This window comes from Anabrus simplex, chromosome 1 (assembly GCF_040414725.1).
Source record: "Anabrus simplex isolate iqAnaSimp1 chromosome 1, ASM4041472v1, whole genome shotgun sequence".
Classification (NCBI taxonomy): domain Eukaryota; kingdom Metazoa; phylum Arthropoda; class Insecta; order Orthoptera; family Tettigoniidae; genus Anabrus; species Anabrus simplex.
Window position 1 is genome coordinate 779450338 of NC_090265.1, and position 26676 is coordinate 779477013.

Genomic DNA, 26676 nt, shown 5'->3' on the forward strand with positions numbered 1-26676 from the left:
GGATGATAACAGATTGATAAAACAGATATTCAAGTACCTTTGGGAGAAAAGTTAACAAAGAGATGGATAGGCTACAAGAGGCCAAGAAAGATTTTTAAAAAGGAAGTTTGAAGAATGGAAGGATTCCAAGGAAGAATGAAAAAGAAACCCAATCCAAAGTGGTCTGAGGAGAGAAGAATAAAGCATAGAGCAATGATGAAGGAATACTGGAGAGAACGAAAGAGGAAACAACAAGGAAGGATGAATTGGAATTTACATGTTGTCCCTACCAGGGCTGGTCATAAAGAAGAAATTGTGCTGCTTTCCTTTGAATTTTTTCTAGTTCTCGTATCAATTAGTCCTAGTGAGAGTCCCATACAGTGAAACCATACTCTAATTAGGGTTTTACCAGAAAATTACATGCCCTCTCCTTCACATCCTTACTAAAAACCAAACCAAACCCCAAGGCACTACAACCCTTGAAGGGCCTTGGCCTACCAAGCGACCGCTGCTCAGCCCGAAGGCCTGCAGATTGTGAGGTGTCGTATGGTCAGCACGAAGAATTCTCTCAGCCATTATTCTTGGCTTTTCTAGACCGCGGCCGCTATTTCACCGTCAGATGGCTCCTCAATTCTAATCACGTAGGCTGAGTGGACCTCGAACCAGCCCTCAGGTCCAGGTAAAAATCCCTGACCTGGCCGGGAATGGAACCCGGGGTCTCCGCGTAAGAGGCGTAAGAGCCCCTACACCACGGGGCCGACTTCACATCCTTACGGTAATCACTAAATATCCTCATAACCATATGAAGAGATCTGTCACCTTTATTGACAATCCCATTTGTGTAATTACCCTAATGAAGATCTTTCCTTGTATTAACATCAGGCGCGACTCCACAATACGATCTGTAGAGCTGCAGAACCACCAGAATGAAAGATATAATATACAGCGATTAGCGTTCCCATCCTTCATATTGAGTGTATATATGGAGCCAAAGATCGATACCAATACAGATACTGGCGATCTGGCAACCCTGCTTGGATCTGTGAACAACTGAACATAAGAAGAGCAAACGTAACAACAGCTTTCTTCCGATAGGTGTCTAAGGTTCTGTATGAACCGTTGCTTACGTTATTATAGAAGGCTGGGAAATACAAGGCCTCGCTGGTCGTGAAACTGGTTCCCGCTCGGGCTCGTGAAACGCATCGCTTTGCCGCTAGGTGCGCTGTTCTTAGTCATAAAATTGCGCGAAAGAAGTACTCATTCAAACATTCACGAGCATGTCAAGACGTATTTTTGTACTTTATGAGCTTCCTTGTGCTAATCCGGGCGAGTATAATTTAGTGATTGAAATTAATGACCGTATTTACATAATGCGAACATCGGATAATTCTTAAAAAAACATGGTGTACTGTAGTGTTCCTTACTGTAAATCAAAGACCTTGAAAGATTGTGGTATTTTATTTCACAGATTTCTGAAAAACGAGGAAGATAAAACTAAACGCTGCTTGGCAATTTCTCGTCAAGGAAATAGACTAGGATCTCTGCAGAAACCTAGTGTACATTCCACTGTTTGCAGTAGGCATTTTAAGGAATCAGATTAGTGTAAACACAGCACTATAAATCCTACTTTCGAATGCCATTCAGTCTGTATTTCAAGTTTTTTCCGGAAACAAACAAACACAATCACACACAGGAAGACCACATGCGGCTACAGAAGTGGAAAAGAAAATTGAACCTCATGTTGAACAAACCACACATACAGCCAGCAGAGAGAAGAACTCTCCACCTGTAATTATCAGTGAACCGTTATATAAAACAACGATACAGATAGTTCTATCAAACTTAAATTATGCAGCACTAAAGTAGGTTTGAAACTGAAAAGAAAAGACAGAAAATGTAGGATAAAAAACAGCACTGGCATGGAAGCAGACAAATATTATTACCACTTTAAAAGAAAGGATACATCAACTCAAAAATAAACACGGACTTGAGAGTCAAATTAATAAAATTACAGAACTAGCTGAACAAGGTGATTTGAAAGTAAATTTCTTGATTGAGCAAGTTCAAGCTTTTTGTAAACAGAAGTGTAAATTCGGGGAGAATATTATAAAGGTCTACATATTACTGTCCAACAGGTCATCCACAGGCTACAGGTGCCTAAGATCTCTTTATATTTTGCACCTGCCACACCAAAAATATTTAAAAACTTACATTGGCCATTCCAGAGGAGAGATAGGAAATACTTCTTTGGTACGAGCTCGCCTGTTTGCAGAAAAGAAATCTTTAGAGCACGATAATGAAGAGGTTGCTTCTCTCACCATAGATGTCTATGAAATCAAGGCTCGTTTATGACAGTAATTTGGATAAGCTTCTTGGAATGACTGATGTACTGTAGAGAGAGATCCTGTCTGTATTAAATACAAGCTTTCTAATAAATTGCTCTGCATTCTGTTCAAAGGTCTTTCCACACATTACAAGATCCCTGTGTCATATTATTTTTACACACAGCAAATACTTGAACAGAAAAGTGTTAAAGTTAAGTTAGGCTGGGCAGTGATGTAAGATTCAAATGGGGACTTTGAACTGGAGACCAAGTACAAAGACTATTTTAAGTATTAGTTTTACGTGTGTATAAACTAACTATAGATTATCATAAACACTTTAAAACACCTTTTGCAAATCTGTAAAAATTTGTGTTGACTGTGGACCCGTACTACGACGACTCATAACCTAAAGATACTGATGTAAACAAGTTTCCAACAAGACATGCTAACATCGTATAGACGGATTATTTGCACTACAACAAAAAGAGATCATTAGCACCATTCAGAACACGTGGTTTCTCCGTAAGTATCATAATTACCTATACATTACCGAATTTTCACAAGCAGTTGTCATAAGATTCATGCTGAACTTAAGAAGATATTAGAATCTTCACAACCTCGTTCTTTCCATTACAGATTGGAACTTCATTGATGGTTTCCACTATGGTCACTTACAGTCTACCATGCACCTGTTACTCTTCTAACACAGCTTCTGAATTTCGTCGCTGCCCTCCCAACCATTAAAAATAAGGCAAACACACCTAGCCAACATTGGAAATAATCTTCGGGAAAAAGGAACCGCTAAATTGAGGAGAAATTGAGAAGGCTACTATTCTAAAAGATTTTAAATTCTTCAGTGCTTTCTCCCATCATTTATCACATACACTTCACCTGGCACGTTGTCTCCTCTCAAACTTCGTTTCTCAACCTTTTCGCTCCCCTCCTATCAATTCGTGGGATGGTGTTTCTACAAATTTTCAACACAGTGATTTCATCCTGTTTTTGAAGTGTTGTCTAACTAAACATTTTCAGTCTAAGAGGTTCGCAACCTCACTATTAGCACTTATTGCTTCGTTTACCGTCTGTTATCTTTTATTTTATTTCATTTTCTTAGGTTTAGCACATTTTTGGTTTAAATTGTCAGCAAGTTATTTATTGCTCCATCTAGTATTGTATATTGGTATTGTTTTTATTTCCATCTGTCCTTTTTGTTTTTCATTTGTTCTTTCATTATGTTTTAGCATATCTTTAGCTTATATTATGTAGATTACCTTAACCCCCTCCCCTTATTTCTCTGAAGATGGCTCAAACGAGTCAAAACATGTTTGAATCTTATTTCTCCATGTAATGATGGAATATGTTTTGTATAGAATTAGAAGGATACATTTAATTTTTTGCTTTGTAAAGTGAACATAAGCAGACATTCAAAACGTGTGTCTTAGAAAGGCGATCCTAGCGGGAGAACTAAAAACTAAATGCCGTGACCCCACCTCTCATTGCTCACTTCCAAGCCTTGTATAATAACGTAAGCAACGGTATGAACTGCACGCCTTGGAGTACGGCTGGCCTATTCCCGCGACCATAAAGTTAGTAAATAATACACTGAGGTAGCACCAGCGCCACCGTCTGTGAGAGGATCACTGCAGAGAGCGAGCATGTTGAAATCTCAGCTGTTTCGCAAAAAATCCCTGCACTGTACTCATCAGTGTAAATAGAGAACTTTTAAAACTGTGTGGATATTCATATTGTTTAAAATTCTTTCATGTCAACATCCTCAGCTACTACGGTATAGTTGTGATGCTTCTATTCAGTAGAAAGAAAGCCCAAATAGTTTAAATGCAGGAAAGAGAAACGTGTAATAAATGACAATGGTTATGATTAAGTAACACGAAATCAATTTACTGTTCATTTAAATCTTCAAAAAACGGTCTTTAAGACTGGCGGTATGTACATTTCTTTGCCTTTTGTGTAAATGGCCAGTTCTTAAGCATGATTCTGTCCAACGACCGAGAACATTCTCTATCGTACGAAGTGAATGAGCAAGTTCTTAGGCCTAAGGTAATCATGAATATGTTTCTCCGTAATGACAGTGAATGTTTCCGAGTTAGGTAGTCATGAACATGAGAACAAGAACGTTAGTACCATCAGATGGTGTTCCCCTCGATTAAGATTTTTTTTTGCTAGGGGCTTTACGTCGCACCGACACAGATAGGTCTTTCCATTAAGAAAGCCGACTCGTAAAGATGTATGTATGTCTCGGAACCTCTGTAAATATGAGTGTGTCAGCACTAGAACAACTTTTTTCGATAAGCGGAAGAGAGGCTTTATTTTTCGTAGCTTTTTAATTGTTGTTTTTTGTACAAGTCAGTTATTTATATCGTCGATGTCCCTGGAAATCGGGGTCTTACAATTTGAGATGTATTTTTCTGTATATTTTTGGGAACTTTACACTAATAAGACGTGGAGTAAAGCGTTTCCGCAGAGTTGGATGACGGATGGCACTTACCGTATGCAACAAGAATTCAGACGTGTATATTACACTTACTGAAATTGACTGAATGTCACAGAGCAGATCCACCAACATAATTCAGCACGATCCGCCACTGATTAATACCGAGGTACTTAAAATGCTCTCCATGAGGTACTTTCACCCGATCAACACAGTAATTAAAACAGAGAGGAATCCTCCCCTTGTTGAAACTCAAAACCTGACTATTTGAATAGAATAGTATAGAAGAGAATAGAATAGAACCTGACTATTCGAATAGAAAAGAATAGAATAGCATAGACTATAATGGAATAGAATAGAACCTGACTATTCGAATAGAATAGAATAGAATAGAATAGAATAGAATAGAATAGAACCATGCTATTCGAATAGAATAGATTAGGATAGAACCTGACTATTCGAATAGAATAGAATAGAATAGAATAGAATAGAATAGAATAGAATAGAATAGAATAGAATAGAATAGAATATAGTACTCCCATCCCCTAGTTCCGGATCGCCTTAAACTAGAGAGAGAGAGAGAGCACGCTTTTAATGTAACTCTTTAAAGTTTGAATCATGCATTACATTTCCTCTTATAATTATTTGACTGTTACCACACTAAATAAAATTTATTTTGTCCTGTACGTTAACAATGCTACATTGTCTAGGATAACATGTATATTTTGTTAGCTTATTTAATGCTTTCTTTTGTGTTACAAATCTTTTTGGAGTATCCTACCATTAACAAGCTGTCTTATTTAACGAATTGCTTGCTGTTGACCCTGACTATGATGTCACTGAATGCTTCACAAAACTTGTCAATTTCTTTCCCATCTGCACCCTCACATGGTGAATACACTGAGACGATTCTCGTCCTAATTCCTCCAACTACCACATCCACCCACATCATTCACTCGTTTAGGTGTCTAACAGAAACTATGTTGCGTGCAATAGTACTCCTGATGAGCAGCCCTACCCCAGACTCTGCCCTTCCCTTTCTAACACCCGTCAAGTACACTTTATAATATCTTCCACGTTATCTCCCCTTACCCGAATATCACTTACTCCTAGCACATCCAAATACATCCCTCTTTGCTCACTGAGCCAGTTCTACTTTTTTCTTCCATAAGCCCCATTAATATTGATAGCTCCCCATCGAATTACATTTTGTTCGCCAATTCCAAGGAGTTCTTTGCCTGTCAAATGGGACTGAGACTCCACTATTCCCATCGGTCCGAGGCTTGCTTAAAATTTTTCTGAGCTCGGTAAATTCATGAAGCAGGATGCTACCCTACTTACACATAGTCCAAGTGAGGATCTTTCCTCTAACGGGTCAGGGACCACCGGTGGATTGTATAGGCCTAGCCGCCTGAGCACAAGGAAGACCATGACTCAGAATATGTCCAAGATATCCACTCCCATTCCGTAGCAACTGGTATCCCGACACTCAGGACCACTTACTAGGCCACTCAGCCGTTGCCCATGGTTCACAAACTAGGACGTGACTACAGTAGCCCACACTATTTTTTCTTGTGGCAGCCCAGATTGTCTGGAAAGTAATTAATGCCTCAAAACAATAATTTTATCAACAATTACTAAAATTCTGTTAAAGATCTTGTTTCTAATGAAACTTGTTAAGGGCCTCCAGACCAAAAATGTGAAGATAACAAGCCTAACTGTGAACTCGCAAACGTAAAGGCAGGGTAATGCGAATTACTGAAACTTGACATCAAATAATCTTCCTTAGTAAATAACGCGTCAGCTTAATTATACTTCCTTTCCCTTAATCTTATGTGATTTCATTGAAAGTAAACTGTTTTTTTAAATGCATCATTACGTGTACATTTAAACTCGGCTACTGTACTTTATAGTAATTGATAATGACATTTCATGGTACAGGAGTCAGCGTTTTGTGTTTTTTCTTTTAAATATATTGTTATGATAGATATTGGTAAGGTTTATACTTTTTACTTTTGCTGCTTTGGGGGTTACGTGGGTGGAATATGTGTTTGTGATTTATATATGTGATTTATATATTTTTTATACGATAAAACAAATTATTCGTGGTTTTGTACTTTGTAAACGCAGTTAATGCTGAATATAATAGTCCTTGTGTAGTGAAAATCAGCGTTAAATCAGCGTTAATAATTTTATCTAGATCTTACGTCCATCGCTTTACTCCTGCTTCACAGCAGAATGCAAATATACGCCAAGGGCAATGGCCCAAGACAATCGCCATTTTGGATTCTGCATTACGTTCTGATATACTGTACTTGGTCGTACAACTTCCCGTCTGTAACTACGTAGACTTTTCCTCTTAGCAGCATGTAAGTTATTAGGAACGTTCTGAACATATTTGGAAGCTGGGGAAGATTAGAGAATCAAAGAGTATCTAGTAGCATCTAGTGGTATCTGGTAGTATCTCGTATTCTCCGTGATCAGAGGAAGTGTAAACTCTCTGGCTTGACAGGTAGTAATCAGACATGGTTGCACGCAATGACGTTACTAAGGATGAAAACGAGGCCGACGAGAAAGACAGGCCGCGGCTGGCACGTCATACACTGAATGTCACGTGACTCAGCCGGTCTTACTGTAGAGAATGCATCCCAGGCTCACGCGAGAGACTATCGTAGCGTGGTAAATAAAATACATTTCAGTGCATTTCAACCTACTAAAAGAACACTACTGAACTACAGATCAAATGAAATATGGTGTCTTTTACTATCCTTGGTTGAACAAAAACTAAAAATCTTACTTAGGTAAAGGTATTCACAGTCGGATAATGTTAATGATTAATGTGCAATTAAGCCTATGTCTACAGTAACATTCATGTAAGAAATATTTTATCGAATCCAGGATCAAAGGTAGGCCTATTGTAAGCTATTTACAATCTGGTTTCAGCATCATATTTAATACTTAAATTATGCTCCCTTCCTGAAAGTTATCATGGAACCACCCTATTCAATTAGAAACTAAATGAAACATAGTGTCTCTTACTAGCCTTGGATGGCAAAAACTAAAATATTACTGCAGTATAGATATGCACACTCAGATAAGTCAAATGTTGCTAATTAAACTGGTTAATACACAATTAAGCCTATAATTACAATAACATTCGTGTAAGGAATATCTTATATAATCCAGAATCAAAGGTAGGCCTATTGCAAGCTATTTACAAACTCGTTTCAGCATCATATTTAATGCTCCCTTCCTGAAAGTTATCTTATTCAATTAGAAGTTAAATGAAACATAGTGTCTTTTACTAGCCTTGGATGACTAAAACTAAAAATCTTACTGAAGTATAGATATGCACACTCAGATAAATCAAATTTTAAATTATGCTCCCTTTCTGAAAGTTATCTTGGAACAACCCTATTCAATTAGAAATTAAATGAAACATAGTGTCTCTTACTAGCCTTGGATGACAAAAACTAAAAATCTTACTGGAGTATAGATATACACACTCAGATAAATCAAATGTTGCTAATGAGAGTGGCTAACGTACAATTAAGCCTGTTGTTGTTGTTGTTTGAGTCATCAGTCCATAGACTGGTTTATGCAGCTCTCCATGCCACCCTATCCTGTGCTAACCTTTTCATTTCTACGTAACTATTGCATCCTACATCTGCTCTAATCTGTTTGTCATATTCATACCTTGGTCTACCCCTACCGTTCTTACCACCTACACTTCCTTCAAAAACCAACTGAACAAGTCCTGGGTGTCTTAAGATGTGTCCTATCATTCTATCTCTTCTTCTCGTCAAATTTAGCCAAATCGATCTCCTCTCACCAATTCGATTCAGTATATCTTCATTCGTGATTCGATCTATCCATTTCACCTTCAGCATTCTTCTGTAACACCACATTTCAAAAGCTTCTATTCTCTTTCTTTCTGAGCTAGTTATCGTCCATGTTTCACTTCCATACAATGCCACGCTCCACACAAAAGTCTTCAAAAACATCTTTCTAATTCCGATATCAATGTTTGAAGTGAGCAAATTTCTTTTCTTAAGAAAGTTCTTCCTTGCTTGTGCTAGTCTGCATTTTACGTCCTCCTTACTTCTGCCATCGTTGGTTATTTTACTACCCAAGTAACAATATTCATCTACTTCCTTTAAGACTTCATTTCCTAATCTAATATTTCCTACATCACCTGCCTTCGTTCGACTGCACTCCATTACTTTTGTTTTGGACTTATTTATTTTCATCTTGTACTCCTTACCTAAGATTTCATCCATATCATTCAGCAACTTATCGAGATCTTCCGCAGTCTCAGATAAAATAACAATATCATCGGCAAATCTCAAGGTTTTGATTTCCTCTCCTTGGACTGTGATTCCCTTTCCAAATTTCTCTTTGATTTCCTTTACTGCCTGTTCTATGTAAACATTGAAAAGGAGAGGGGACAAACTGCAGCCTTGCCTCACTCCTTTCTGGATTGCTGCTTCTTTTTCAAAGCCCTCAATTCTTATCACAGCAGACTGATTTTTATACAGGTTGTAGATAATTCTTCGTTCTCAGTATCTGATCCCTATCATCTTCAGAATCATAAATAGCCTGGTCCAATCAACATTATCGAATGCCTTTTCTAGATCTACGAATGCCATGTACGTGGGCTTGTCCTTCTTGATTCGATCCTCTAAGATCAGACGTAAAGTCAGGATTGCTTCACGTGTTCCTACATTTCTTCCGAAGCCAAATTGATCTTCCCCCAACTCAGCTTCAACTTGTTTTTCCATTCTTCTGTAAATAATACGTGTTAAAATTTTGCAGGCATGAGATACTAAACTAATAGTGCGGTAGTTTTCACACCTGTCAGCACCGGCTTTCTTGGGAATAGGTATAACAACATTCTGCCGAAAATCGGATGGGACTTCTCCTGTCTCATACATCTTGCACACTAAATGAAATAACCATGCTGGTTTCTCCTAAGACAGTCAGTAATTCAGAGGGAATATCATCAATTCCAGGTGCCTTGTTCCTATTTAGGTCACTCACAGCTCTGTCAAACTCTGACCTCAAAATTGGGTCTCCCATTTCATCAGCATCAACAGCCTCTTCACGTTCCAGAACGAAATTATCTACATCGTTACCTTGATACAACTGTTGGATATGCTCCTGCCATCTTTCTGCTTTGTCTTCTTTCCCTAGAAGTGGCTTTCCATCTGAGCTCTTAATATTCATGCACCTAGATTTCCTTTCTCCAAAGGTTTCCTTGATTTTCCTGTATGCAGCATCTACCTTTCCCAGGACCATACAGCCTTCGACATCCTTGCACTTCTCCTTCAGCCATTCTTCCTTAGCTACCTTGCACTTTCTATCCACTTCATTCTTTAATTGCCTGTATTCTTTTCTGCCCTCTTCATTTCTAGCATTCTTGTATTTTCGTCGTTCATCAATCAGGTCTAGTATCTCCTGAGTTATCCACTGATTCTTAGTTGATCTTTTCTTCCTTCCTAACATTTCTTCAGCAGCCCTACTGACTTCATTTTTCATGACTCTCCACTCTTCCTCTACTGTGTTTCCTTCGGCCTTTTCATTTACCCCTTGTGCAACATGTTCCTTGAAACGATCCATCACACTCTTTTCTTTCAACTTGCCTAGATCCCATCTTTTTGCATTCTTTCCTTTCTTCAATTTCTTCAACTTCAGATGGCATTTCATGACCAACAAGTTGTGGTCAGAGTCCACGTCTGCTCCTGGGAAAGTTTTGCAATCCAACACCTGGTTTCTGAATCTCTGCCTAATCATAATGAAGTCTATTTGATACCTTCCAGTGTCTCCAGGTCTCGTCCACGTATACAGCCGTCGTTTGTGGTGTTTGAACCAAGTATTGGCGAGGACTAAATTATGGTCAGTGCAGAATTCAACCAGCCGACTTCCTCTTTCGTTCCTTTGTCCCAATCCAAATTCTCCTACTGTGCTACCTTCTCTTCCTTGGCCTACCACTGCGTTCCAGTCTCCCATCACAATTAGATTCTCGTCACCTTTGACATATTGTATTAAATCTTCTATCTCCTCATATATTCTTTCAATTTCTTCATCATCCGCTGAACTAGTAGGCATATAGACCTGCACTATTGTGGTGGGCATTGGTTTGGTGTCTATCTTGGCGACAATAATTCTTTCACTATGCTGGTCGTAGTAACTTATCCGCTGCCCTATTTTCTTATTCATTATTAAACCAACTCCTGCATTACCCCTGTTTGATTTCGTGTTGATAATTCGGTAGTCGCCTGACCAAAAATCCTGTTCTTCCTGCCAACGTACTTCACTTATACCAACTACATCTAACTTTAGCCTATCCATCTCCCTTTTCAGATTCTCTAACCTACCACAACGATTCAAACTTCTAACATTCCACGCTCCGACTCGCAGAATGTCAGTATCCATCTTCCTGATGATCGCCCCCTCTCGTGTAGTCCCCACCCGGAGATCCGAATGGGGGACTAGTTTACGTCCGGAATATTTTACCCGGGAGGAAGCCATCATCAGTACATCTTTCATACAGAGAGAGCTGCATGTCCTCGGGAGGTGGTTACGGCTGTAGTTTCCCGTTTCTTTCAGCCGTGTAGCAGTATCAACACAGCTAAGCCATGTTGAGTATTATTACAAGGCCGTATCAGTCAATCATCTAGACTGCCGCCCTTGCAACTACCGAAAGGCTGCTACCCCCCTTTCGATGAACCATTCGTTAGTCTGGTCTCTCAACAGATACCCATCCGATATGGTTGCACCTGCGGCTCGGCTATCTGCATCATTGGGACACGCAAGCCTCCCCACCGCGGCAAGGTCACATGGTTCGCAGAGGAGGCAATTAAGCCTATATTTACAATAACATTCGTGTAAGGAATATCTTTTAGAATCCAGGATCAAAGGTAGGCCTATTGTAATCTATTTACAATCTCGTTTCAGCATCATATTTAATTCTTAAATAATACTCCCTTCCTGAAAGTTATCTTGAAACCACTCTATTCAATTAGAAATTAAATGAAACATAGTGTCTCTTACTAGCCTTGGATGACAAGAGATAAATCAAATGTTGCCAGTTAAACTGGCTAATATACAATTAAGCCTATATTTACAATAACATTCATGTAAGGAATGTCTTATAGAATCCAGGATCAAAGTTAGGCCTATTGTAAGCTATTTACAATCTGGTTTCAGCATCATATTTAATTCTTAAACAATGCTCCCTTTCTGAAAGTTATCTTAAAACCACCCTATTCAATTAGAAATTAAATGAAACATAGTGTCTCTTACTAGTCCTGGATGACAAGAGATAAATCAAATGTTGCCAATTAAACTGACTAATGTACAATTAAGCCTATATTTACAATAACATTCATGTAAGAAATGTCTTATTGAATCCAGAATGAAAGGTAGGCCTATTGTAAGCTATTTACAAGTCTTACATTTGTTCCACTCCATAGCTGGCTTCAGCATCATATCTAATACTTAAATGTTGCTACCTTCCTGGAAGTTATCTTGGAACCACCCTATTCAATTAGAAATTAAATAAAACATAGTGTCTCTTCCTAGCCTTGGATGACAAAAACTAAAAATCTTACTGCAGTAAAGATATGAAGTCTCAGATAAATCACATGTAGCTAATGAAACTGGTACCGAGCTCGATAGCTGCAGTCGCTTAAGTGCGGCCAGTATCCAGTAATCGGGAGATAGTGGGTTCGAGCCCCACTGTCGGCAGCCCTGAAGATGGTTTTCCGTGGTTTCCCATTTTCACACCAGGCAAATGCCGGGGCTGTACCTTAATTAAGACCACGGACGCTTCCGTCCACTTCCTAGACCTTTCCTATCCCATCGTCGCCATAAGACATATCTGCGTCGGTGCGACGTTAAACAAAATAACAAAAAAAGAAACTGGTTAATGTACACTTAAGCCTATATTTACAATAAAATCCTGTAAGGAATATCTTATAGAATCCAGGATCAAAGGTAGGCCTATGGTAAGCTATTTACAATCTGGTTTCAGCATCATATTTAATTCTTAAATAATGCTCCCTTCCTGAAAGTTATCATGAAACCACCCTTTTCAATTAGAAATTAAATGAAACATAGTGTTTCTTACTAGCCTTGGATGACAAAAACTAAAAGTCTTACTGCAGTAAAGATATACACACTCACAGAAATCAAATGTTCCTAATGAAATTGATTAATGTACAAGAAAAATAATGCACATGTAATGAAATAGGATATGAATATATTACCTCTAAATCCTCAGCACTGGAGTTGTAATTTATCCGACTCATGTACTGTAGCCCAACATTGCTGAATGAAGTGAAGAACGTTGAGGTTATATACACATTTTTGTAAATAAATACTTATTTACACTTCCGCACACAACACTATAAATGTAAGGAACTGTGGCACAACACCAAAATGTTCACATAAACACCAAATCTATATTAGGCTATTTCCTTCCATAATCACAATAAACTAGCAATAACACCGCAAGAACACATCTACTACACTCTACCATTACTGGGACTAGTCTTGTCACGTGACTTTAACGGGCCACGGCCTGTCTTTCTCGTCGGCCTCGTGATGAAAATCACAGATATCAGAATATTAATGGAAGTGTTAGTTGCTTAGCAACCTGTGAAGTTCGGAATGTATTGCAGGTTAGAGTAAGCCTTCGTCTGCTATTATTGGAGTGATCATTTACTGGTTTGATTTTATAATTACTGAAAGTTGGCTGAATTTAGAGAATTATCAATGTCTCATGATTTGCCGGGAGGTAATTCCGGAGAGAATAAAATAAAAAAAGAAACAAATTCGTCCAGTAGAACGGACGGACGGATTTGCCAAACCTGTGTTTTAGTAAACTCTTTTAATGTATAAAGCATGGTGTTTTAAAAAACCTTTAATGTGTCAGTGTTTTATTTCATGATTACCAAGATGTTCCTCCTTAACTATCTGAAGATGACGGGAATAGGTGTTGAAACATTTTCTAGTTTTTAACATGACTATTTTTAAGTCTTGATATTGTATTCAATAGATGGACCTCTAGGTATACATTATTTTTAAGTATCCTTCCCTATTGTTCTTGCTTGTCCGACTTCTTAGCTGAATGGTCAGTATTGAGGCCTCCAGAATGGATGTGCACCTGTTCAAGAGAGAAGATAACAAACCAAAATTACACAAACAGTTTATTAGTTGTTATTGTTGTCTTTCCCTAGTTATGTATAAGCTGACCAACGGTAGTGTTTACCTTTGTGTGGTTGCGCAAAAAAATGTATTTGGTCATGTTCAGAGGGTCCCAGGTTCGACTCCCGGCTGGGTCAGGGGGTTTCAGTCGCGTCTTATTAATTCTGCTGGGTCGGGGACTAGTTGTCTGTGTTGTTCTCAACACTCTCCTGTTTATATTCAGACAACACACCACACTGCTTACCACCACAAAAACACGCAATAGTGATTACATCCATCCGCACAGTATTGTGTCAGGAAGGGCATCTGGTCGTAGAACAGGCCCAAGTTCGCACCCGCGACACCACAGGTGTAAATGAAAAATATTGTTCTTTCTTCCAATGATGATTTCCCACTGTGTTGATACTACTGTGTGTTATTTTCCTATCGCTCTCTACGTCAAGGACTGTTACAAAACAACACAAACTGTGGACATAATACTGACCGTGAATAACTTCCGTAGGTGGTTCGTTTCCTCCATAATCCTCAGGGAACATGCTCTGTGGAATGTGTTCGAATATATCTCCAAGTCCTCCAGAATGGATGTGCACCTGTTCAAGAGAGAAGATAACAAACCAAAATTACACAAACAGTTTATTAGTTGTTATTGTTGTCTTTCCCTAGCTATGTATAAGCTGACCAATGGTAGTGTTTACCTTTGTGTGGTTGCGCAAAAAAATGTATTTGGTCATGTTAAAAGTTTGGTAGAATTATTGAAACATTTTTTCTACTCGTGGTCCCTTATGTAAGAAAAATCAGACAATAAATCTTAGTTATGAAAGACATTTATGTAAAAAGAAAAGATTATTTGTAATGTTTCAAAAATAGGAAATATAATGATATAACGTAACCCTCTTAAGCTTAATTTACTACAAATGAAATAATGTGGTCATATATCTTAAAAATAAGAGTGACATCTATTTTCATCTGATTACATTTAAGCATCAATTCCATTAAATCACTTTAACATGTATACATAATTATAATGTTGTTTAAATTGCTTAAACCCTTTAAAAGGCGGTGGGAATTATTTTTCCACCTCGGTTTTTTTGCCATTTCTGGGCGCTGGGAGTTTATTTCCCATGCACTGATGTGTGATGCACTCTTGGGAATATCTGTGGAACTATTCTAATCCCCTTAGAATCTTTAGCCTCTTTGGAAAACATCTGAAGAGCGATATTGTGCCAACGCAACGCCTGTTGTGAACAAGATTTATGAAGTGAAAATACGGTAAGAAATCAACATTTTATAAGTCTATATACTATTTACATGAATTTTCTTGGTTTATTGTGCATTTTTTTCATTTGTTCTGAGATTATTTACTTTCTTTTACCAATTGAAGAGATCTGAGATATAAATTCCTTCCACATTGTATTTGGGAATATGCTTCCCATAGCCCACATAGGTGTCCGAAATATTTTTGTTAAATTATTAAAGCTTTCTAATGCTGATATTTTTTGTGATTTTCACCAGGTATTGTTAAGATTTTGTGATATAAGAGGTCTTAGTGAAATTTCAATAGGCCTATGTTGTTATTTCAGGCAATGGCTAGAAATAAGCTGTCTGGTTAGGAAACTCTAGCTCTTCTCTATTCACTACCAGTCAATGCCACTGATTTCGAAGAAGAAGAAGATGAAGATGATGATGATGATGATGATGACAATCATGAAAACCTGTTGGATGATACCATGTGTTCTACCAGTAGTACTCCAGAGTCTAATACCAGCCAGTCCAGTACAAGTGGCACACCAGCTCCACTACCAACACCACCACCTGTTCCTGATACATCTTGTTACAACACACGGTACAAGAAAGCAATCCCTCCAAAGAAGGCAAGGGTAATGAAAATGTCAAGCTTTGGTAAGCATACTAGAAACACTGCAGCTGCACTTGACGTGAGCATACACAGAATACTTGGTGAGATAGGTGAACCAGTTGTGGATAATGAACAGGTTAGGTTTATTTCTGATGATGAATCAGAGGCTAGTAGTATAATTGGATGGTTCTGCGGCCTCCTCCTCCTCCGGCTCTCGGGAGAGGCCTCCTCCTCCCGCGGGAAATTTGAATTTTGGCGGGAAATTTGAATTTTGGCGCGAGATTTGAATTTGTAAACAAAGCCACGTGCTTTTTGACAGCTGTCATCGACAACAACGCATCGCTAACCTCAGTACTGCCATCTTGACGGGCCTAAACCTCACTAGTGCCAACTTAACCTAACTAGCATGAGGTAAACAAACCCACGTGTTTTTTGACAGCCACGTGCTTTTTGACAGATTTGTAAACAAAGCCACGTGCTTTTTGACAGACAACAACGCATCGCAAACCTCAGTACTGCCATCTTGACGGGAATAAACCTTAGTGGTACCAACTTAACCTAACTAGCGAGAGGTAAACAAAGCCACGTGTTTTTTGACAGCCACGTGCTTTTTGACAGATTTGTAAACAAAGCCACGTGCTTTTTGACAGACAACAACGCATCGCAAACCTCAGTACTGCCATCTTGACGGGAATAAACCTTAGTGGTACCAACTTAACCTAACTAGCGAGAGGTAAACAAAGCCACGTGTTTTTTGACAGCCACGTGCTTTTTGACAGATTTGTAAACAAAGCCACGTGCTTTTTGACAGACAACAACGCATCGCTAATCTCAGTACTGCCATCTTGACGGGCCTAAACCTTAGTGGTACCAACTTAACCTAACTAGCGAGAGGTAAACAAAGCCACGTGCTTTTTGACAGCCACATGCTTTTTGACAGCTGCCATCCGCCATCTTTGAGCACCGTGCTGCCCTCTTTCGTCACCTGTCATCGGCAGTGCTGCCATCTTGACGGGTCTAAACCTTAGTGCTACCAACTTAACCTAACTAGCGCGAGGTAAACAAAGCCACGTGTTTTTTGACAGCCGTCATCCGCCATCTTTAATCCATAGAGCACAGTGCTGCCCTCTTTAGCTACTTACCTTTGAAATGTGGTGGCGGATAATTTGAAAAATGCTTTTTGACAGCAGCCATATTGCATCGCAAACCTCAGTGCTGCCCTCTTTAGCTAGATACCTGTGGTAGCAGACAATTCCACGTGACAGCAGCCATCTTTGAGCACCGTGCTGCCCTCTATGTGGTGGCGGCGAATTCCACGTGCTCTTGTTTGGAAACAAACTCACGTGCTTTTTTGACAGCTACCATCCACCATCTTTAATCAACAGAGCACAGTGCTGTACTCTTTAGCTAGATACCTTTGAAATGTGGTGGCGGCAATTTGAAAAATTCTATAAGCTCTTGTTGGGAAACAAAGCCACGTGCTTTTTTGACAGCTGTCATCCGCCATCTTTAATCAATAGAGCACTGTGCTGCGGGCAATTTCGTTAGCTGTCATCCGCCATCTTTAATCCAGAGAGAACAGTGCTGCACTCTATGTGGTGGCGGCAAATTCCACGTGCTTTACAAACCCATGTGCTTTTCTGACAGCTGTCATCCGCCATCTTTAATCCAGAGAGAACAGTGCTGCACTCTATGTGGTGGCGGCAAATTCTACGTGCTTTACAAACCTATGCGCTTTTCTGTCATCCGCCATCTTTAATCTAGGGAGAACAGTGCTGCACTCTATGTGGTGGCGGCAAATTCTACGTGCTCTTATTTGGAAACAAATTCTACTCGCTCTTCAGCTGTCATCCACCATCTTTAATCAAAAGAGCACCGTGCTGCCCTCTTTGTGGTGGCGGATAATTTGAAAAAATTCAGCAGCCATCTTTAATCCAGAGAGAACAGTGCTGCCCTCTTTAGCTACTTACCTTTGAGGCGGTTAATTTGAAAAATTCAGCAGCCATCTTTAATCCAGAGAGAACAGTGCTGCCCTCTTTAGCTACTTACCTTTGAGGCGGTTAATTTGAAAAATTCTAGCTGCCATCTTTAATGAAAAGAGCATCGTGGTGCTATCTTGCGAGTAATATTTTACGTCACAGCTGTCATCCACCATCTTGCATTGCTAACCTTAGTGCTGCCCTCTTTAGCTACTTACCTTTGACGAGCTGTCACCTGCCATCTTGCATCGCAAACCTCAGTGCTGCACTCTATGTGGTGGCGGATAATTTGAAAAAATCTTTTTTGACAAGCAGCCATCTTTAATCAACAGAGAGAACAGTGCTGCCATCTTTAGCTACCGCCATCTTACATCGTTTACCTCGCTGCTGCACTCTATGTGGTAGCGGCTAATTCGAACAAGTTTAATCACCCATCAGGCAAGCTAGAGTAAGCACGTGCTGTTGTGATGACGTCATTGTGCATGTTTAAACCCGTTCGTTGACTAAAAGGTTTAGTCTTCGAGAAACAGTGATAGAGTGTAGAGTGCAAACATGACAAAAACATTAATAGTTGATGTGCAAGGCTTTAAAGTAAATGGAAACAAATTTGTGTTTAAAGAGGTGGCTGTGTTAGATTGCAGTGTGTTGTGGGCTCCAAAACTTGTTAGTTTAGTATTTAGTCCACCGTTCCCTTACTGTTTGCAAACAGATGAAGATAAAAAGCAGACTCAGTGGATTGAAAACAATTTAGGTTTGAAGTGGGAAGAAAAAGGAATACCTTATCGTTTTCTACCTTTAATGATGAATGCACATTTGTCAAGAGCAGATCTTGTTCTTTTAAAGGGTTGTGAAAAGAAAGAATGGTTGCGTGATTTTCTACCATCATCATGTGAAGTTATCGACATGCATGAATTGGGGTGCCCATCATTTAAAACTCTTCCGAAAGAGCATAGCAGAGAAACAAGTAAACAGTCTTTACAACATGTAGGTATGCTCTTTGATTGGTTGTGTCGCAGTGCATGCCGGAAAGTGAACAACATATGTAAAGTGCAGTGTCGAAATAACCTTAGTGTAAAAGAAACATTTGTAGAGTAAAGACATCATGTCATTTCTAACAGATACTAAGTGTAACGCAGTTGAAAAGGCGATCGTAAAGTTTTATGCATGCAAGAAGAAACTAAACACTTTTACTGAAGAAGAGTTAAATGCATTACCAAAGGCATTTTTGGTTAATGTAGCTGCGAATGCTGTAAAGAAGATTTGGGAAAAGGTGCCCCGTGAGTGGACTCAAGATCCTGTTTTGTCAGAGCTTCAAACGTGTAGTTTACATCATGAACACGTGAGTTTAGCTAGAAGACCTTCTGTGAGACAGTGCCGTACATGTCAACTAATTAAACTGTATCACGGACCTAAAACTAACGAGTTGTCTTCGCTTATAAACACTTATCATGGCTGTGGAGAGAGTAAACAAGGAAAAGGTGAAGAAACGTGCTGGGAGAAAGATGAGGAAGCATGTTGGGCGTGGGCTCATCAATAGAGTGATTGATCTTCTTTTCTTCGTGCTTCATCTCCCCTGCGGCCCTAGAACACATTCGCCTGATACGTAGTTACATGCTGCCTGCATAGAGTGTAGCTGTTAAAATCTGCTTCGTAAAGTTATGCTGTGTGTGTGTGTGTGTGTGTGTGTTATTACCTAGTGCTTTAGCTGCTCAGAAGAATATAGCAGCACTTGTCGTTGTTGGTGCAATAAAACGAAAAACTGAGTGACAAAGACCGTAAAATAAACAAAGGATAAAAATGTATGTATATAGTCTAAAATAAATATGAATTGTCAAAACATATTACAGGTGTTGTTTAATCCTACAGCATATCCTAGTGACTTAGAAGAAAGGAAACGTAGAGGATTAAAAGAAAACACACATAAGATTTAAAGTATATCCTCTTTATTAATCCATGAATTAAAGCTGTTATTAAAACCAAGCCATTTAACATACAGTTTATTACCACGACGTCGAATAACACGTTCAACTAAATAGTGATCAGGATATTTTGTTTTCTGCAGTTCTTCGATGTAGAATCCTCCTTCAATAGGCTGTCCTCTGAGATCGCGAAGTAAATACGTAACTGGATTAGTAAGCTTAACACTTCTGATTTGAAAAATTTCAGTGCTCCAGTTAGGTGTGTATCCTTTTGCAAAGATAGACTTGTGTTTGCTGATGCGAACGAAATCACCTTCTTTAAAGCGATGACGACGTGGATCAGCTGTTTTGATTACAAGATGAATAGCATCTAGACGAGGTGTATTCTTTGTAACAAGACGTGGCTTTGTTCCGATAGTGCGATGAGGTGTATAGTTGTAGGTAGATAAAAGTCTAGGTAGCAGATCAATCCAACGATATGAACCTTGCGCTGTAAATTCTCGCCACATCATTGTTTTGAGTGTACGATTAAAGCGTTCTACAACACTTGCCTTGAGATTACTGAACGTAGAGTAGTGTTGAATGCCAAGTAACTTGAGGTAAGAAGAAAAATCCTTGTTGTAAAACTCTTTACCTTGATCAGTTTGAAGAAGCCTTGGGCAGCGTTTCGATTCTTCAACAATATGTTTAAATGCTTCTTTAACTTGAGCTGCTGTTTTAGAACGCACGGGTTGTGCAAAAGCAAACTTTGAGTACACATCGATAACAGTAAGTAGATACTTATAGCCCTTATTACTAGAAGCATATGGAATCATTTCTACTAAGTCTGCTTGCCAGAGATCATCTTTTCCTCGTGTAATAACGCGTCTGCGACAGTAGGTGCGACGTGCTGGTTTATGTAACTCATGTGCGATGTTTACCTTTACAGGTGAGATCTTCTCTTGACGAGCCATTACAAAATAATACCGGCATAACGTAGTTCTCTTTCTATTTCTAGAATTTCTGATCCGTGACCCGTGTGACCAGCCTCTTGCGATGCTCTTAAAAGTTGTAATCGTTCAACGAGTAAGTTTGGGTCATTCCAGTATCTTACATCCACATACGGCAACAAAGGCTTGTAGATAACGTCTAGACTACGTGCAGTCGGAAACAGCTTAGAAATAAACTCACGATACTTGTAACTCTTATTCGCATTTACAGCTTCTGTTCTCTTGTAATTACGTCGTGTTGCATCTGTAGCAAAAAGTATTGCTTTATACTTTTTAAGATCATCTTGTAAAATTATATCCTTGTCAGGTATTCGTGAGAAAAGAAGTTCTAAGAGTCCTTTCGTAGGTTTATAGGTAACACCTTTTACAATGAGTTTGTTGCTATTAATCTTAACATTTGAATTTCCTATCCGGAAACAGTCATCTTCGTAGCGAATACCATAGGTAGTGTCAGTTTGTCCTGTAAAAAGTTTTTCTATATAAGGTGCAAAGAGAGATCCATAGGTATCTTGAATAAAAGTTCTAAACTGATTGCGATACTCTGGTGTAATCATAACCTCAGACAAAGATGGTAGATTTTGCGTCGATGTAGTAGGTGTTTCTGCAATAACATCTGTAGTTAAAAACTCAACACGCTTAGATGGTGATGCATCATTAAGTTCTTCTTCTTCTTCTTCCTTATCTTCCTCTTCTTGTTCTACATCCTGCTTCTTCTCTTCCGTATCTTCTTCATGCTTTTCTTCTTCATGCTTCTCTTTATGATATGATGTTTGCATAGAAGCAAAACTTGAAGTAGGCTGCGGTAATGAAGTAGAATTAAAAATTTCTTTGAGTGGTGTACTTAGCTGTGTTTTTAAAAATAAATCCGTGTCTGCTTGAATACGTTTAAGCTCTTTAAATTTCCGTCGAATATTGTTTCGAGCTTGGATGATATGTTTTGTGATCTCCTTGCTAGATGTTAACATGATGGTGGTTTTTAATCAAGTAGTTACTGTAATTCTGTGTTAATGCATATAAAATGATCGAAACCCATGCGATATCGTCCATGCTGTACATCACTTTCTTTATCAATAACTAAAAAGCTGTAACGGTGTAATGACCAACATTTAGCACACATACGTTTAAAGTCATCGAATGTCATATCAGTGTTAACATGATCGTTATACACATGTCGCATGTTGCGCTCATCTTGCCGAAAAAGCACAATAACATTTGCGTTGTCGCGTATCAACTGCTTGGGCACACGAGAATAGGTTTGGCACAAATAGATGCAATCAACATATTTATGTCGACCCATACTAAAGAATGCACGAATAACGTTTTGCTGTTCTGTTGCGACATCATCGAAGATCATTAGAGAATTAGGAAGCACATCGTCTGGTGATGGTACTTGCTCATGTGAATTAAATTTAAAATATCTTATTCCATCTTTAACTAGATCGTGCATTACAGTTTGTAGAATAGTATATAGCGGCTGATAGAGTGACTTTGCGAAAACGTAAATATTCTCGAAGCGTACACCATTTACAGAAGTAATAAGTGTGAGTAAAAGATTTGTTTTACCGCATCCCGACGGACCTGATATAATACATCGAACAGTAAAAGGAAACAACGTTCCATGACGTTTTCTTGTAGTTGTACTAGAACTAGGTAAGAGATGTGGTACAATGTCGGTAACAGGTAGCGTGTCTTGCTGCTTTATAATCTTCATGATAACTGAATCATAAAGTACGTAATAGTAATATATATATTAAACGAAACAAGAGGTAACGGTTAGTTTATGATTTGCTCTTGACTAGTAAAGTCGTGTCCAGCATGGTGAAACAACGATATCCAAACGACATGAAGAAGAAGAAGAAAGTAAAAACTGTTGGATGGAAAGATGTTATAAAGGCTGCGCAAAAAGCTATTCGAGGGGAATACAATCCTCGTGTAGCTATTACTAAGGCGTTACGCGCAGCAAGAGCGAGAATTTCTCCAAAGTGCAGAGCAATATTTAGTAAACGTGCGCGAATTATTCCTGTACCAAAACGAGGTGGATTTCTTCCTGCGCTGTTTGCTGGCTTAGCAGCTTTAGGGTCATTGCTAGGTGGTGCTAGTGCTGTAGCGAGAACTGTCAAAGCTGTAGAAGAAGCGAAACAACAGTTGAAAGAGAGTGAACGTCATAACAAGACGATGGAGGCAATTGCGTTACGAGGCAAAGGTGTGAACATGAAGCTAGCGCCATACAAGAAAGGGCTTGGTATCTACATTTCTCCAAAAAACGTCTACTGAATGCACTGCCATATCGAGCTCTAACGCATGATGAAGTTTTTACGTTTGCTAAACAACTAGGAATTCATTATTTTCGAGGAGTGTATATGCGCGATCAACTACCAGCACGTCCACGTGAACGTGAAAGTGCCGTAATTAACTTGGACGACAGTCGTGGACCTGGAACTCATTACGTTGCTTATGTAAAACGTAAATCTAAAGTATGGTATTTTGATAGCTATGGAGATTTACCTCCTCCTTTTGAGCTCATACGTTATTTCGGAAGCAGTGCAGACATTGTTTACAATAAAAACCGTGTGCAAAACTTTAATACACGCATGTGCGGACGATTATGTCTTATGTTCTTATATCAAACCCAGACAGTAGAGAAAGTGTATTAGTGTCTACGTGATGACGAACAGTGAAAGAACGTTTGCTGTACGTGGAGAAGGACCTGAAACAACCATCTATTTTAATCCACCAATCGAACTTGGTTATCAGCCGCATAGTCTTGGACTAGTATCGTTTGAAAGCTACAATAAAATCTATAATGTGCGTGATGGTTTAAACAAGTTCTATTACGATGAGTATGTGCTAACACTACCCTCAGGTAGTTATACAGTAGATGATATTCACGACTATATTGAAAGTACGTTAATTGATCAGTTTGGGGAAGATAGTTTTAGTAATCATAATTACAAGTTCTCAATCACTATAAGCAACATTACGCATAAATGTGTTATTGAATCATCATTTAAGATTGACTTCAAATCACAACCTGATTCGATTGGACCACTGCTTGGATTTTCATCGAGGGAGCTCCTACCGAACGTACGTTACGAGTCTGATCAACCTATAAAACTCTTCGATGATTATAATGTGAACATTACTTGTAATATTATTACAGACTTGAATAGTAATCTACAACCTTCGCACGTCCTGCACGACTTTATCGTTACAGAGGAACGTGGATATACTATTTGTGAGAAACCAGCAGTAGTTCTTTATCATCCTGTGTCTGTAAAACACATTAGCAACATTACTCTTAGACTTGTAAATAAACATAATCAGCTTATTCATTTAGATCAGCACGCGTACGTAGCTTACAAACTACATCTTAAACCAGTATGAAAACCATCTATAAAACACGGTGTACATTCCGAAGACATACTACATGTGTGCAGAGACTCATCGAGTTAACAGATACCCATAAGCAGATACTCCAAGATTTAGGATATACACTACTACAACAGAATGGAAGAAATGCTAGACATTACGAATACAGTAGAAAGTCGTGAAGGTGTAGTACGAAGTGAGCTTCATTCCTATCAACCTTTTACGTTTGGATTAAATAACAATGATGAAATTCATTTTATCATTAATCAACAAGATGTTTACACCTTACCACACGAAAGCTACCTCTATATTGAAGGACGATTAGAAAAGTCTGATGGAAGTGGACCAAGCACTTCACAACTAAACAACCATGCTCTAGCTTTTCTCTTTTCTGAAGCGCGATATGAAGTAAATAATGTTGAAATAGATCGAACGAAGAATGTTGGTATTACAAGTGCAATGAAACTCTACCCTTCTTTCTGTGATGAAGAAAGTAATCTTTTGCGGATGGCTGGATGGTGTCCAAAAGCTACTAACAACTGGATGATTAATGAGGATGGAACTTTTACGGGTATGTTATCACTGAAACATATTTTTGGATTCGCAGAAGACTTTACACGTATTATAATCAACGCAAAACAAGAGCTTATTCTAATCCGTGATCGAAGTGATTACAATTCTCTTAAAGCAGTAGAAACACCTGTAGAATCGAAAATAACACTGCATCGTATACTGTGGCGGATCCCACATGTAACCTTATCTGATCGTGAAAAACTTCGATTGCTCAAGATTGTAGAAAATGATACACCATTACCTATACGTTTTAGAAGTTGGGAGCTGCATGAATATCCTGTGTTACCACCTACAAACAAGCATAGCTGGGCTGTTAAAACATCACGTTTTACTGAGAAGCCCTTGTACATTATTTTTGGATTTCAAACTAATCGTAAATTCAATCACGAAAAAGATAGCTCACTGTTTGATCACTGCAAATTAAGACACGTTAGACTATATCTCAATGGAATTACGTATCCCTACGAAAACATCGACATTAACTTTGAGAAAAATAAGTTTGGGATGCTCTATGACATGTTTTGTAAATTTCAATCATCGTATTATCAGAAAGAAGATCGTCCGCTATTTACACCTCAAGAATTTAAAAATAAAGCACCGATTGTAGTTATAGACTGCTCTTATCATGAAGAATCTATAAAAGAATCTCCAGTTGATATTCGTTTAGAATTTGAAACATCTGAAAACATTCCTGCTAACACAGCAGCCTATTGTCTTATTATTCATATGAGTGATGTTACTTACCATCCGCTAACGAATATTGTTACGAGACTATAAATAAGAATAGATCTTTTTCATTTTCATTAGTGTGTGCTTCGACATCGTACGCTATGGAACAAAACTGTAAATGTGCATGCTGTTTGCATGCTCATACGCAACATCTTATTTATGTTTCACGAGTGAGTGAGGCTATTAAGATGTTCTATAAACGTAGATCGTCGATGCCGAAACATCTTATTCAATACTTACCACCAGGATTTTTATATACGTACGCTGCCTCTTACGTACATAATTTTTGGGACATCCTTCCTCTACACAGTAAGATGTCAATCGAAGTAGCTTTATGCAGAACTTGTGAACGACATTACAAGCATCGAGGAGAAAATGGTGATGATGATTGGGATGGACCAAATCCGAGGATTGAACACTGTACACAGTGTATGAATGAACTTTCTCTAGTACTTCATGATGATGATGATGATTCCGAAAAGGAATAACAGCAAGGTAAGAAGTATATGATCTTCTCTGTAAAGCATAACATACTTAGTATAATATATTTCTAAATGCTTTGTTTAATTTGAATGTTGCAGGAGGCATTTCAGAAGCATACGTTGTTAAGAAGCACACCAACCTTGTCAGCAGCAAAAAACGAACACTGTTGTAGTAGATTTGTAAATAAATATTTGATCGCATTCAAAAATGTTGTACTTATTGCATTGCTTTACTCCGACTTACTCTTAAGAAAAACGATCAGGTCTAAACATGCACAATGACGTCATCACAACAGCACGTGCTTACTCTAGCTTTCCCGATGCATGTTTAAACTTGTTCGAATTTACCGCTACCACATTCCTTTACATCGACTTACTCTTAAGAAAACGGACAAGTCTAAACATGCATGATGATGTCATCACAACAGCACGTGCTTACTCTAGCTTGCCTGATGGGTGATTAAACTTGTTCGAATTAGCCGCTACCACATAGAGTGCAGCAGCGAGGTAAACGATGTAAGATGGCGGTAGCTAAAGATGGCAGCACTGTTCTCTCTGTTGATTAAAGATGGCTGCTTGTCAAAAAAGATTTTTTCAAATTATCCGCCACCACATAGAGTGCAGCACTGAGGTTTGCGATGCAAGATGGCAGGTGACAGCTCGTCAAAGGTAAGTAGCTAAAGAGGGCAGCACTAAGGTTAGCAATGCAAGATGGTGGATGACAGCTGTGACGTAAAATATTACTCGCAAGATAGCACCACGATGCTCTTTTCATTAAAGATGGCAGCTAGAATTTTTCAAATTAACCGCCTCAAAGGT

General features: G+C 38.7%; 1 protein-coding gene across 2 annotated transcripts in view; it reads right to left on the reverse strand.

The window, feature by feature from the left end:
• LOC136873280 (alpha-tocopherol transfer protein-like) overlaps window positions 1-26676 on the reverse strand; it is a 145188-nt gene that overhangs the window by 21409 nt on the left and 97103 nt on the right. For both annotated transcript variants that reach the window (XM_067146692.2, XM_067146694.2), the window contains one exon: window positions 14447-14552. In XM_067146692.2, coding sequence (XP_067002793.2) covers window positions 14447-14552 — 106 coding nt within the window. The remainder of the gene's footprint in view (window positions 1-14446; window positions 14553-26676) is intronic.